The sequence below is a fragment of the Sceloporus occidentalis genome, unplaced genomic scaffold (assembly GCF_023333645.1).
Source record: "Sceloporus occidentalis isolate IW3139 unplaced genomic scaffold, rSceOcc1.0.p SCAF_10, whole genome shotgun sequence".
In the NCBI taxonomy this organism is placed as follows: Eukaryota; Metazoa; Chordata; class Lepidosauria; order Squamata; family Phrynosomatidae; genus Sceloporus; species Sceloporus occidentalis.
In genome coordinates, this window is record NW_028316990.1 from 30,647,964 (window position 1) to 30,662,696 (window position 14,733).

Sequence of the window (14,733 nt, forward strand, 5' to 3'; positions counted from 1 at the left end):
ACCATCAGCTTCCACCTTTGGAAGGAGTGAAGACAAGTGCTTCAGCAGGGTCTCAGAAGTGTTTGTGCTCATTCATTCCAAAGGCAGAAGCAGGCAGCTGGAGTTTGGGGGACTAGGAGATATTCAAATTTTCCCTCTTCCATGGGAGTCCTGTGCCTCTAACCCCTGTTGCACGCATGCACAAATGCCTTAGCACTTTACAGAATTCTCCATTCTGTATTTTGACAGAAATGCAGTTCTGATCCATATATTCACAGTAGCAGCCTAATTACCCACCATGTTCCTGTTTAAGAAAGCAGATCACCTTAGGAGTCCCCAACCTTTTGACCATCTTCCTTTAGTTATAATCTGAGCAAAAACAGAGTAACCGTATCAGAGATTATAACATAGGAATCACCTCCTCATAAATTTTCATCTTGATAGCTCTCTCCAGTGCTGTGAACAGAGAGCATGTCTGGAAAAATCATGTCTGGGAGGCTTCTGTTGATGGCTCACGCCTGAATTTGTGGAGCAGTTGCTTCTTTATATGTTCACATAAACCCTCAGATAATGGATTATTGGAGGTAAGTGCTACTCTCCGTGTTCTATTCTGTTGTACTTACTACCTCCCAAGAAAGGCCCTGTAGAGGAAACAGAAGCCCCCAAGCAGGTTCCAGAAGATACCAACCTTTTATCCTTGAATAATTGTCTTCTCAAATTCCTCCCTCCAAACCTACAGTTCTTCAAGTTCTATTCTATTTCTGTTGTATCTGAAGAGATCTGACCACAGTAATGAGAGCTGCGCAAAGTCCACATTTGGGCTTCACTGACTACCAGAGCCATGCATTTCCATTCCTGATGGTTCCCCACCACTACCAAGGAGCATTTCGTCTACAAAAAAGTGTTTATTTACATTTTAAAAATGTGCACATGATGCTTATATTGTATGAGCACCTGCTTCTTCCAGTCCAGGGTGTGTTCACATAGAGCCATGTTCTCCACATTTTTGGCTCCTGTGCCATAGGGTTTCTCCCTCAGTATAAAATTTAAAGGGGGGCCTAAAGCCAGTCAGCATTGTGAATGTCAAAATTGCCACACTAAAGCAGCCTTAATACTATCTCCTGCCATCCCACTTGTCTCTCTGTACCAGAGCTGTCAATATTTAGGCATGGGACTGATTTGTAGAACCAGAACCCTGGTTGCGACAGGGAAGTTTTACTCTTTCCCTTAGGACAATTACTGCTTCTAAACAGGAAAAGCAAGCAGAGAGAAATCAATGCACATTAGAGCTGGTAGTTGCCTCCACCATTGTAACTGAATAAGCTGTCATTCAGTTCCCTTCACCACAGTAGTATGCTCTTTAGAACAGCTTGAGAATTACTGATGTATAGGATAGGAGGAAGAGATCTTTCTCTATTATATCACCCACTGCAGAGCAGCAAAGACAGTTTGTGCTTTAGAGCTGCTGTGATCCTAGCCGGTTTAAATGCAAAATTTGCCCCATACTGCTGGTGTAAGAATTGAGAATGTCAGGATGTACAGAGAAAGAAATCAGTTTTCCCTGGTTTAATGGTGCAACTCAGGAAAGAGAGGCATTGGAACCTTTTCACTGAGAAATGACTGCGACTGCTGTATTTTGCAGGTGTGAAAACACACTGAGAAGAGTAGTGGGTTCTCACAAGGAGCTTGTCCACTTTGGAGATGAACCTTGAATTACTCATTGAACATTACAGGTCGAAGGAGTATTCTAGGATCTGTAAAGAGGTGTTTCAGTTGGAAGTGCCTGGAGCACAGAAGATTATATCAGCTGAAATGGTCACTTGGTGGCAAACCAGTGTTGGCTTCTTGCCTCCTGTGTGCTCTGCAGTATTCAGAAGTAGGACTGAGAAGGATCTTTTCCTTTGTTTAACCTGCATGCTTTGAAGACCAAACCATGAACAAGAGATTGTGTTTCTTTAATATCAAATATATGAGAAGTGTGAGTATCAATAGTAGCTGTTCTTCAGTGGGGCCAGCTGGTGGAGGACGTTATTAAGGCCCATCATACCTGGTCAAAACGCAGTCCAGATGGGACTGTCCTCAGTTCTTGGTGTGTAGATATATGATACATACACATCAGTCTACAGTGCATTTTAGAGGTTAAGGCAAGCACCTGCCATCATTCCTGCAGCATGGCTGGTACATCATTCCATGCTTCTGCTCAGTAGCATGACTCTCCAAGTTTGAGTAAGTGGCAACAGTCACCTCAGGCCCTTTTTCTGAATGGTACTCTTGGCCTGCAATCAGAACTGTGATTGTAACAGCTCTTGATGGCGGTCATCCCAAGGCAATCCCATGCCTGCCTGAAGCAGTCCATCGTGGGACAGAGAACCAGCTGCTGTTTCAAGGGGAGCTTGGCAGAGGATGCACAAACCCCTGCACTGGTTTGCAGCATTTCCACTCCCCTCATCTTCACTGAGTGCAGCAGAGAGCTGGGTGATCCAGTTTCCAGAGCTGCCATTTCTTCTTCATTTCAGACTTTACCTGGGTAAAAGTGAAACGTTGCATCATGTTAGTTTTTGTCTTAGATCCTACAGAAGGCAAACCTTTCTTCTCTGTCCAGCACCCTTTGCTTCCAGGGCACTGAAAGAGCTAGAAATTGACCAATAAACATGCACTGGAAGTTTAAATAACGTCATATGCCAAGAACAACCTCTCACTCGCAGAAAACCCTGCAATAGGGTTTCCATAAGTTGGAAGCGACTTGAAGACGCACAACAAAACCAGAAGCCCAATAATTGCTTTCTGCTGTTATTCCTTCCAAAGGTGGAAAGTTACCTGGCTGTGGTGCAGGGTTTGTCAGACATTGCTCAAGCTGAGCCCAGCTACAGGCCCCAAAATCAGCTCAGTGAATGGGTATTACCTACCTCCTTATTTGCAAAGCAGTAAAGTACAGCAACCAGGAAACCCTGTAGTAAATGAGAGGAGAAAACAGCATGAGTTTGAAATAAGTGTTGCAGCAGGGTAGGCCATGACTTCTGATGGATCGTGGTTTAGATCCTAAGCCCCATTGAGAAACACTGCTCTTTCATGCATCCTATTTCCATGAACATGCAGGTCCTCTTTGTGCTTAAATAGCCATTATCTCTTGTCAGTGTTGTTCAATGGACCCTGAAAAGTTACTCCTTCAATTCTTGCAACAAAGGATGGTGGAAGTTTATAACTTTGTGGAATCATTCAGAATCCAAGACAAACTTTTACCTGGAAGGAGTTAAGGAAGAGAGTGAAGAAAACTTTGATGTAACGCAGGATTCCTGTAGTTTGTTCATCTGTGGCAAAGATGAAGACCACTTCATGGATCCCAAAGAGGGGGACAAGGGTCAGGGTGGCTTTGGCTAATCTGGAAGGAACAGCACAGAATAGAAGGTGGTCAGGACACAGTTGGAAACCTAACAACAGCTTTCTTTGTGGGCTCTGCCAGCTGGACTTCAAACTCACCGCAGTTTATAGTCGACATAATGCTTCTGGTTGGCTCGTAACTTGGCCATGATAACCTTCAGGATCTGCATGAAGATCAGCAGGTTGATCTGAGAGGGAGAGCAAACACACAGCAAGGTTATTCCAGCTCTTGGTAGTTAACAGCCTTCAAAAAGAGGATCACAAAAGATGATTCCCTGTTCAAAAAACTGACCCCCCAAAACCTGAGTCGACATCCATGGGTCAATGTAAGAATTATACTTTAACTCTTACTAAAAAACAGGAACTATCCCCTGGTGAAAGGCAAGAGTATAATATGTGAAGCACTGACCCCCTCTACTCTCTCATCCATCCAGCCTTAAGAGTAAGCACAAAGAGTTGTGTCTGCTGGAATTTTGTAAGTTCTTTGGCATTGTATTGCTTTGCTTCATCTTTTAGATCCTTTGCTATATGCCCCTAAGTTTTACCCTCGACTTATCCACGATTCATAGCAAAATACATAATTTTGGCCCCAAAACTTGCCCTCGACTTATACATGAGGTCGACTTATAGTTGAGTATATACGGTATTTATGAAGATACATTAGAAAAAGAAGATTTGAGGGGGACAACAGCTGTGGATCCTGCCTGGACTTAGCATCTCTATCAGCTATGCCCAAAGATGTTGGGTGCAGTCAGTTTCTTTCTTCCGTCCTCAGCACTGAAGGGGAGATGAGCCATGCAGTGCCAGGGAACATGCAGGTCCCATGCAACAGAAGTGGCAACTGGTCCCAATTCAAAGCTGTGAGTATTAGAAGCTTGTTGCCATCCATTTGTTGCCATCAGATGGGGAAAGTGATTTCTGTGGACTACAGCTCCCCAAATCCTCCAGACAACATGGTCGTTTTGGGAAGCATGGTCCCAGAGGTCCCCTCCCAAGCTCCAACCCGTCCTTTCTGCAGCCAGCTCTGTGACCCTGACCAGCATAACAAGGGGAAGTACATACCACGGAGGCAAGCAAAATAGGGATGCGAATAATCCACCAGTAGGCCATGTTCTCATTGGCCCCCCAGCACCTGCAGCACAAGTGGGATCAAAACCACACCATTACTAAACTAGCTGAATGGAAGAAGCACAAATGTATCTCTGTTAGAACAGAGATGGAATGCTATTGCACTATCAATACTCTGGGATGCAATTCATATGGACCTGCAGATTTAAACTCATTAGAATTAGGGGAATTTCTGACTAATTCCGTATTAATCCTTATTTACAATCTGGATTCCTTGACAAGGTCTCCGCTAATGCAGTGCCCAGTTCTCTTTTTGGTTAAAAAAAAAAACAAGCAAAATTGATACTGCCTTTTCAGTGTGATCTGTAAGCTTTTTCCCACCATTTCCTTGGTCATTCTTTTGCTTTGAACGTATTCGAAAATCCCTTCTGGTTGCTAACCAGTCTCAGCTCATTTTGAGCTTTAGCTTTCCTTACAGTACACTATTCCTGAAAGCTTGTGCTATGCACCTGTATTCAAGTACAAAAGTAGTTTGTAGTCAGTTAACTTAGCAGGGAGGAGAGGAGAGGAGATTCAGGCAAATGCACGGTGCTGCAGCCTCTCCTAATTTGTGTGTTTTCCTCATTAATAACTTGCCATCCAGACCACACTCTGAAGCTGCTGTGGACATCCTTGTCCCAGTTTTCATCTGGGAAGTGCTGGCGCATATGGAAACATAGTCAACCAGAGAATCCCAGGTGACATGATTGTGCCCCATATATCTCAAGGTTCCCCATTCTGGACCCAGCAGCATCTCACTCACTCTGTATTTTCCTTCAGGTATTTTGCAGCCATCCATGGCACGACAAAGGCCACTGGGGTCCCTGCAAGACAAATATACCCTGCAGTTATAAAGCAAGAGAGCTTCTCTCCATTGTATTACTGGCAGAGAACACCCCTGCAAAAAATAAAACCCACCCCAGTCAAGAAAGCAATACAACCAAGAGTTGCGAATCAGATGCTGGGAGAATGGTGGGATAGAAATCAAATTAATAAATAAATACACCCAGCAAACTTGATAGCCAAAAATGCTTAGTAGCCTTAGTTCTTCCCAATGTGCCAGTGCCTTGATCCAAATGAGGAGTCCCTGGGGCTGCTTCCGCTCTAAGGAGAACATGTGTCTCTGACCGAGTGAGAGAGATGGGTTGGAAGGGAAAGCATGATCGACACTAGGTCCTATTTTGAGGACATGTTTCGCACCCTGATCCCAACTCACCCCAGCCAAGGTAAAGGTAAAGAGTGTAGTAGTTCTTTTCTGAAAACACGGCTCCAATCAGAAGCTTGTACAGGTAGACAGCCTCCACCAGAAACCAGTAGTGGTTGGCCAAAATACAGTACTGCATCGTGACCTGAGCCACACGGCAACCGATTGCAACCTGCAAGAAGGGAGCCAAGTAGAAAGAGGTGGTAAAAGGAACAGCTATGAGTGGGCTGCATGCAGAAGACCTTGCCTACATGACACATGAATGTGCCGAGCTTGGGAAAGGGGTTGGAGGTCTGGAAGTTGTCAACCAAGATTTAAAAATGAACCTTTCCAAGCTCTGAGGATATTGCTAGTGTTTTGACACACAGGAGCACTCAAATGTCCATTTTCTCCACTTGTAGACTGTTCAGGAACAGATATATTGCATGCCTGATAAACTGTTTCGCCATTATTTAGTCTTACATCAGGCTTGTAAGATAGACCAGGTTTATCCCCGTATTGCAGAAATTGGAGAAGCAGGGCTGAGGAAGTTCAGGCGTTGGGGCAGTTAACATGAAGGCATGCATCATTAAACTGGAAGAGACTGCAAGGACCATACAGTCCAACCCCATTCTGCCATCCAGGAGTTCACAATCAAAGCATCTGCAACAGATGGCCATCCAGCCTCTGTTTAATGACCTCCAAGGAAGGAGACTCCACCCCTCTCCAAGTGAAGATGTTCCACTGTCCACATGAAGCAGTGTCTCAGATGTCATTGTTAAGGGCCAAGTATATGTAGTCGGAAAGAGACCTCCTCCTACGCTTTGTAGCTACAGTCCTAAGATGTCCTCTCAGGAATGATCTATATACCCACCATACTTGCCTCATGGCTCCACAAGGTCTCCCAGTCAGACACCTGGAAAACCTCCCTCCTCCACAGCCTCTCCATCAGCGCATCCTTCACGATCACGGAAAGGGCCCGGAGCCCAAAGGAAGCAAAGAGATTTGCGTGGATGTAGTTCCGTGTGCAGCGAAGTTTCCTAGGGGAACAAAAGAGATGCCACACTTAGCTCCTGGTGCTGGTCAGGCAGAATGCTCTCCACTCCTGCTGTCATCCTTCCATCTACCCTCCAACATTGCGCAGGTGAAAACATGTGGGGCCAAGCAACAGCACAATGTGCTTCAGATGGCAAGAGTTATTAATGAGGAAGAACACATCAACTTAGAGAGGCTGCAGGAGTTTGCTTCTGCCTGAACCTATCTACTGAATTATCTGAGTGCTAACCTATGTTTGCATTTTTGAAAGTTTATTGAACACATCCAGAACACTTATAAATCTCATACGATACATGCAAAGAAGAAACTATCACTAAAATCTACCACAAATACCCTCCAATACATTACCCAATAACAATCTTACATATTCATTATCTATTTTATTAAACTTATTAATTCTATCACAAACATTTCTTATTTTAATGTGAAGTCAAAGGCTTTCATGGCGAGCATCCATAGTGTTTTTTTTTATTTTGTGGGTTTTTCGGGCGACGTGGCCATGTTCTAGAAGAGTTTATTCCGGACGTTTCGCCAGCATCTGTGGCTGGCATCTTCAGTGCGGATGCAACCCTAGTCCTTCTGTGGCCAAGGACTGAACTGCAGCTGAGCAGTGCTTCCCTGGCCAGTAAATGGCAACAGAAACACTCCTAGGTGTGTAGAAACTGTGCGTAATAAATACCTCCTGAACAGAAAAGTACATCCTCATCCAAAAAATATGCATGTGATCTGGGGTTATGCACACACATAACCATCCAGAAGGTTCCAGCCTCGCTTTCTTGCAAGGCACACATGTTCTGCACCTCTGCAAAACAAACCCTACACAACTACCCAGAGCTACACCATAAGCGTAAGAGGAGGAAATATCTGTCTCCATCTCATGGGCTTTTTGCATTAAGCTAGCCCAAGACATGACTGCAGTACCTGAAGACTGTGAGGATGAGAAGAGCCAAGACCAGTGCCAGCAAGGACAGGGCATAGCCCACGGTGTAGATGACTTTGAAACTGACCATCAACCGATGGACTCCCTCCTGTACAGAGGAAGAAAAATGTCCATCAGCATGAATCTGACAGGTAATACAGTCAGCCCTCTGTATCCATGGATTCCTTATCCACAGATTCAACCATCCAGGCAACCTAAGTAGGCATGCAGAGAGGGCAAGAATGCGGAGAGAGATGGTAACTCTGGCTTTCTCAAGGGTCAACTCACCTCTTCAGCAGTCGCTTCCATTTCTTCCAGGCACTGGGAATGGTCCCTCCACAGCTCCGTCCCATTCACCAGCACCCAGTGGCCGTCGAGCCCACACTTCTGACTCACCAGCCCATGTTTCACTGAAAGCACAAGAATCCAGACTTGGCATTTGGAAGTTAGACATTGCCCCCTTGGCAGGAGATGCACCAGCATGAGCTGTTCACAAGTAGGCCACACATTTGCAAAACCAATACTAAGTTTAAAATCTGTTAGGGATGTTTTGATTGAGAGTTCCTGCATGGCAGGGGTTGGACTGGATGGCCCTTGTGGTCTCTTCCATGATTCTATGGAACACTGTGCTCAGCATAGGAAGAAGTAGCTGGGCAAAGATGGGCATGCCACAGCCTGTGGGCTTCATGTGACCACACTTTTGTGGTCGGGGGGGATTGCCCCTGGCCCCTCCACTCAGTCTGGGAGTGGTAGACTGAAACACCGGTAGGGAATATGTCCCAGGAGGACTGGTCTATGCAACACCAATTGTACCTTATATGGCCACAAGATGGTGCAGTCTCCAAGCGATGCTTGCAAACTGCAAACCCTGCAAGCTGCGCACAGAAATAAATCACAGAAACACTAGTCCCAAGCATCACTTTAAAAGCAAAGAGCCATCCATAGCGAATGTACAAGCTGGCAGACAAAGATGTTTTCCTGGATAAAGTTCAGACAGAGCTCTAGAAAAATTACTTCTTTCAGCTGCAACTCCCAGACTCCCCAGCCAACGTGGCTACTGGCCAGATTGGGTCCAGCATTATATGGGAGAATGGACAATTTAAAACCTGGATCTTGTGCTTAATGGCTATGAATGGGTGCCAATAAGTGCCATCATTACTTTTTTGGAGAAGAAACTGTGCCTACGTTGAGTGCAGATGGTCCTAGTCTAGCTCTTAGATGCAAAGAACTCAACCTGAACCTTTCCAGATGCAAAGAACTCAACCTGAAACCTCCTGCCAGCATTGGGCAAAATGGACCAACTTGGTGCCAGGCAGTGTTGCATGTTTCAATAACATCAGGAGAACACCTACAACAAATGGGAGGGCCACTGCAATGTAAAGATTTAGATCAGGTCCCATTCTCAGTGAGTTGTGAAATTCACTGGGTGTCCTTGGCTTCCCTGTCTCCCTCTTTGCCTGGCCTACCTTTCAGGGCAACATAGGGAAGAGCAATGTATGCCATCTTGAACTCAATGGAAGAAGGGTGGGATACATGTGTACCCAACCAATAAATCAACGAATGATCCATTAAAATGGCAGTCCTTGCAATTGGCGTCCCCCTGAGTCTTCTGCAATACTGAGTAACAGCTGGATTGTGTATTTCCAGAAGGAACATCCAAGAATGGTTGGTGCCATAATCACAGCACCCAGAGGACATAAATTTGAAATCTCGGCAGCCTCGTCCATTCAAATTTCATTTCAAGATTGTGACCAGGCAGGCACTTTGACCTCACTGGCTGCATCCGCACTGCAGAAACGATCCAGTTTGACACCATTTTAACTGCCATGGCTCAACGCTGTGACATTCTGGTGTCCTTTGCATCAACACCGCTGTTGTACAATATACAGTATAGAGTGGGTGAGTCTTGCAGGAGCTATTTCAGGACTAAGGACAGCAATGTTCCCTAAGATTCCTCTTCTCTCCAGCTAATGCAGACTTCAGCCTGCTGTCACTGGGTGCATCTGCACTGCAGAAATAATGCAGTTTGACACCACTTTAACTGCCAAGGCTCCATCCTACAGAATCCTGGGATTTGTATGTATGTATGTATTTATTTATTTCATTTATATGCTGCCTTTCTTCCAGAAGGACCCAAGGCGGCTCACAGATTAAATAATAATAATAATAATAATAATAATAATAATAATAATAATAATGTTAAAATAATATTTAAAACAATATAAAAACCCACAAAAAACTATGAGTGCTGGCCATGAAAGCCTTCGAGTTCACAAACCACCGTACCTTTTTCATACCAGGGCAGATAGAAAGGGCAGGAGACATTGACGATGGCGCCAGGGCTCCCATCCGGCCAGCATGCATACATGTCAAACGTTCGGTTGCAAAAGATCCCTGAAAGAAAATAGATGCAAAACCTGGTTAGCTGACCAGGGAACGTGAGTAGAAAGAGTACTCAAAAGCATCCCCCCAAAAGCTTTGGGTGGGACCTATGGATCAATATATTGTTATTGTTGTGTGCCTTCAAGTCATTTCTGACTTAAGGCAACCCTAAGGTGAATCTATCATGGGTTTTCTTGGCAAGGTCCTTCAGAGGCGGTTTGCCATTGCCATCCTCTGAGGCTGGGAGATGGTCACCCAGTGGGTTTCATGGCTCAGCGGGGATTTGAACCCTGGTCTCCAGAGTCATAGTCCAGTATGCAAACTACTACATCACGCTGTCTCTCAGATCAATACATAGGGAGGGCCAAAAGTTTCCATTCTTGCCTTAGAAGAGAGAGAGAAGACTTATTCTCCTCCATTGCTCTTGGATAGAACCAGTGGATGGAAATTGCATAGATTTCACTTAAACTTTAGGCAAAACATCCCAATGAGAAATAAATGCTAGCTAGACAGTGGAATAATCTCCCTGGGAAAGTGGTGGACTCTCCTTTGCTGGAGGTATCCAGGCATATATAGTCCCATTCCTGGACTATGCACCGCCAGAATCCTACATGGAGAGTTGGACTACTTACCTCCCAACTCCCTTCCATCTCTAGGCTTTGATTCTAATCTGAAAAGGTGGGTGCTGTTTTCGGAGATAGCCATAAACTAAAGAAAGTGATAGCCAGGTTTCAGATTATTATGCCTTACAGGGAGACTGAAGAGAAGCGCCTATTCTCGATAGGCAAAGGATGCCCTTGGGGAGATGTCTCTGAGCAGCCTTAATGCCGGCACTGGCTCCCAAGTATTTCCCAAGCAGTGAAAAGTTCCAGGAGCATCGCAATGGTGTCTGGAATAGATGACGGTGTCTTCATAAAATTTAATGCTGTATAAATATAGCAGAACATTTGTGTGCGGAGGGGGGAAATTGGAGGCAGTTCTGCAGAGCAGCAGATCTGTAACTTCGAGAAGCCCTGTGCCTTCAGGGCTAAGCTCCAGCCCAGAGCTTCGAAAAATGGTTGGAAAGGTTTAGTTTTTTCATTAGAGATCTCAAGACGCTGAAGCTGGAAATGGCAGTCCCAAAAATAACTCTCTCCCAAACTCGGCTTCAACCAAAACACAACTTTTTCTGTTTCCAGATCCCTCTTGTTCTTCCATACTTTGACCCTGTTTCTGCCCCAATTGAAAATGAGTGAAATCCATTTAATAGCAATTCATCTGCAGTCTACGTTTCGTGAATCACTATGATAGGAAAGCCAGTCAAACAAGGACCTCTGACAAAAATGCAGAAGATCCAGCCATATTCCAAGTTAGAAGAGGGACCTCTCTTTTCCAACCCCCAGGGCTTACAAATTTTCCTTCACCTTACAAATATAATACGGCAGCACAGCCAATTCCCTCTTCTCTTCCTAATCTCCATCTCACCCTCTGGTCTTAAATCATGAACCTAAATCTGTATCGCTGTCGATCATCATACGTATAAATCGACTTCAAAGTACTGACCGAGGGGTTGTGTACAGTTCAGGCACAATTCCAGGTGCTGCTTCTGACCTACAAAGGCCGAACACTTTGAAGCCCAACGGATCTGAGGGATCACATCAGAGGGACCTTTGATATGAGCCTCCTTGTTCATTTCTGATCAACAACACAGACCCTGTTACATGTCCCCCCATCCAGACAATGAAGGATATTCAAGACAAGCCCCTTTTAGTTTTGGAGCCAGTGTGGCATAGCGGTTTGAGCGTTGGACTAGAACTCTAGTTTGGCTCACCGCTCGGCCATGGAAACCCACTGGTTTGGATCACACACTCTCAGCCTCATAAAATCCCACGATAGGGTTGCTTTAGGGTCACCGTAAGTCAGAACCAAAGACACACAACAACAACTAATGTCAGTCATAGAGCTCCCTCCCAAGGAAGGTGAAAGTGGCTCTTTCCTTATTTTGCTTCAGACAATCCATAGAGGACTGTTCTGTTTCGTTGCAATGTGTCTCATGACTATAATGTTTTGTGGGTTTTTCAGGCTATGTGGCCATGTTCTAGAAGGGTTTATTCCTGACGTTTCACCTGATTGAAAAGTTTTATATGGTAATTTGGATTCAAATGACAAGAAAAGAGATCCTTATGACTCTCCAAATTTGATTTCAATGCTGCTCTGAAATCATCTTGTATTGTTTTGGGTTCCTGCATTTCTTGCTTTTATGTGACATTATATATACACAGACAGACAGACACATACATATATACATACATATAGTGCCTCACTCTGTTTGCCTGGAAATTAGAGGGGACAATTTATACATTTAAGCAGTTTACTCTGTACTGGGTTGGCAATACAGAGATCATATACAGTAAGTGTAGTATAATGCAGCTGAAAGTACGCCAGATTTAAATGGTTTATATGGTAATTTGGATTCAAATGACAAGAGATTCCAGCTAAATGTTAGGATGAACTTATTTATTGTAAACGCTATTGGACAGCAGAACAGACTTCTGCAGAAGATGGTTGACTCTCCTTATTTGGAGGCCTTTAAACAAAGGTTGGATTGAGAGATTTCAGAAATACGATAGTTGTGTATTCCTGCATGGCAAGGAATTGGATTACATGGCCCTTGGGGTCCTTTCCAAATCTAAGGTTCTATGACATTCAACGTTATCTTCTTACTACTTTAAAACAGACAACAACCATCAACAAAGAAAAGCACGTTTCTCACCCGAGGGATAGGGATCGTTGGCCATTTTCTTAAAACACTCATCCTTGTATTGCATCCACTGCGCCAATGTCTTTTCCAAAACCTTCGCACTACAGCTCTGAAACCAAATACACCCGTCCAAATGAAAGACAACATAATGGGCCACCATTACCATCATGTGGATTTAAAGCAGTGGCACTTCGCTTGGTCAATCGCCTTCTGCTTAGCTTACTTATTTAAGTTGTACCTTGCCTTCCTCCTGGCATGGGACCCCAAGCGGCTTGCAAGCAATCCAAAACAAAATACAGAAGTTCTGCTATTCTAGAATGGTGCAACAAGGAAGTGACACTTTTTTCCTTCAAGAGGAAACAAAACTGAGAGTTTGGGGAGACCAGGCTACTCTTTGCCCTCTCCAAAGGCAACTTCATAGTGCTGGCAATAACTTCTGCAGCCTGTTAGTTTGGGCTAATTATTCATCCCCTTCATCCTCTGGTTGCTTTGATGCTCTTACCTCCATGAAGATCAGGCTCAGCCAGAGGGAATGAATTAGCTTCACTGCACACTGCGAGAGAAATGCCGCTCTCATGGTTAGCTGCAGTCCTTGGCATGCAGGGATGCCACATGCAAATTATGGACCTACGGAAAGAGGAATGAAAAGGTTTTGGATAATGTTCAAAACTGACATAAAAGAATGACTCTGGCTGGCAGGGACAGCAATGATGGCTTACTTATCCAGGTCCAAAGGATACCAAGGAAACTAGCAATAGTTCTCATCACAGGTGTCACTAGGAGGGTGCATGGGGTGCGGACTGCGCCAGGTGACATCCTTAGAGGGGTGACACCATTGTTCCTCAAACATCTGCTTTTGGGTAGAAATGGGTTGTGGCGTTCCCTTATCTCCCTTTAAAATACTGAAGGGATGGTGTGAGTGCAATGAGGCTCAGTGGGAGGATAAAGGCAGGACCCCAAAGGGCATATATACCGTACATATTCGACTCTAAATCGACCTCATGTATAGGTTGAGGGCAGGTTTTGAGACCAAAATTATGGATATGATCCATGGATAAGTCAAGGGTAAAACTTAGGGGCTTATAGCAAAGGATCTAAAAGGTGAAGCAAAGCAATATAATGCCAAAGAACTTACAAAATTCCAGCAGGCATAACTATAACAAGAACTCTAGATATTTCCTTTCGAGTTCAGGCTTAAACCCAGAGTGAATTCAGCGCCTCACACTCCACTGACTCCCTGGAGAAAAGTATTGTTTCCAGATTCTGCCCCTTGCTGCATTTGCACTAGTAGACACTGCTTTCACGTTATATAACTGTGACATTAGTGATATGTATAACATGGGGGCTGGTTGGATAAAAGAGAGGATTTCAATGATCCTTCAAGCAAAGCAAGATTCCATCTTAACTCAAAAGGACCCTTCAAAGCAAACAGCCGGCACAAAACAAAAGGGTCAGGTTGAGTTATAAATAAGCAGCCAGCTTTGTTCTCTGAAGCCAATAAGGTTCCTAGATCCAGCTTTGGTTGATGAAAAAAACTATGGGGGAAGAAGAAGAGAAGGGTTGACTCATAATTCTCCATCATCTTATCTGTGCTGCAACTCCCCCCATGTACAGAAAAGGAACAGAGAGTGCTATAACTCATTAGGCACTCTTCCCCAAACTCCCACCCGGCTTTCTTTCTTTTTAGCATGGAACAACTCATGCTATTGGATCTCACTGTTACCAAGATATGCTCCAAAGTGCATCATGTTCAAGACTTCCGGAAACCTCAGAAGCTGATTACCATTTCTGCTGGCCAAGAGATGGGTTTCCTTGCCTCTCCAAAACAAGACAATCCGCCCTAACAAAAGAGTTAGGGTTTCAAGAATATTTTGGTTCATTTTAAATTCCAATATGGCCATTAAATCATGCAGCAAAATGAGTAAATAATAAAATGCACATTTCTGCACCTCTCCTTCTCTAGTGTTGCCTCTGAAGAGTGCCTTATCT

At 44.4% G+C, this 14,733-nt stretch overlaps 1 protein-coding gene across 1 annotated transcript; it reads right to left on the reverse strand.

Moving 5' to 3' along the window:
• Nucleotides 1–1,405: 1,405 nt before the first annotated feature.
• On the reverse strand, nucleotides 1,406–13,321 carry LOC149306318 (glucagon receptor-like). Its single transcript, XM_089540464.1, has 13 exons — nucleotides 13,247–13,321; nucleotides 12,757–12,853; nucleotides 9,909–10,016; nucleotides 7,911–8,032; nucleotides 7,625–7,731; nucleotides 6,531–6,687; nucleotides 5,681–5,840; nucleotides 5,228–5,288; nucleotides 4,420–4,489; nucleotides 3,457–3,545; nucleotides 3,220–3,358; nucleotides 2,886–2,927; nucleotides 1,406–2,502 (listed from the first exon to the last, which is right to left on the reverse strand). The coding sequence occupies exons 1-13, from the start codon at nucleotides 13,319–13,321 to the stop codon at nucleotides 2,431–2,433; spliced, it is 1,299 nt and encodes a 432-aa protein (XP_089396590.1). The 3' UTR covers nucleotides 1,406–2,430.
• Nucleotides 13,322–14,733: the final 1,412 nt, after the last annotated feature.

Bases quoted from the DNA above. Each gene is read 5' to 3' on its own strand.
- LOC149306318 (XM_089540464.1), bottom strand. From the start codon at position 13,321: ATGAGAGCGGCATTTCTCTCGCAGTGTGCAGTGAAGCTAATTCATTCC. The intron at 5,289-5,680 runs GTGAGTTGGGAT...TTTGTCTTGCAG, and splicing joins TTACCTTTACCTTGGCTGGG to GGACCCCAGTGGCCTTTGTC. The intron at 3,546-4,419 runs GTATGTACTTCC...TCTCCCTCTCAG, and splicing joins CTATTTTGCTTGCCTCCGTG to ATCAACCTGCTGATCTTCAT.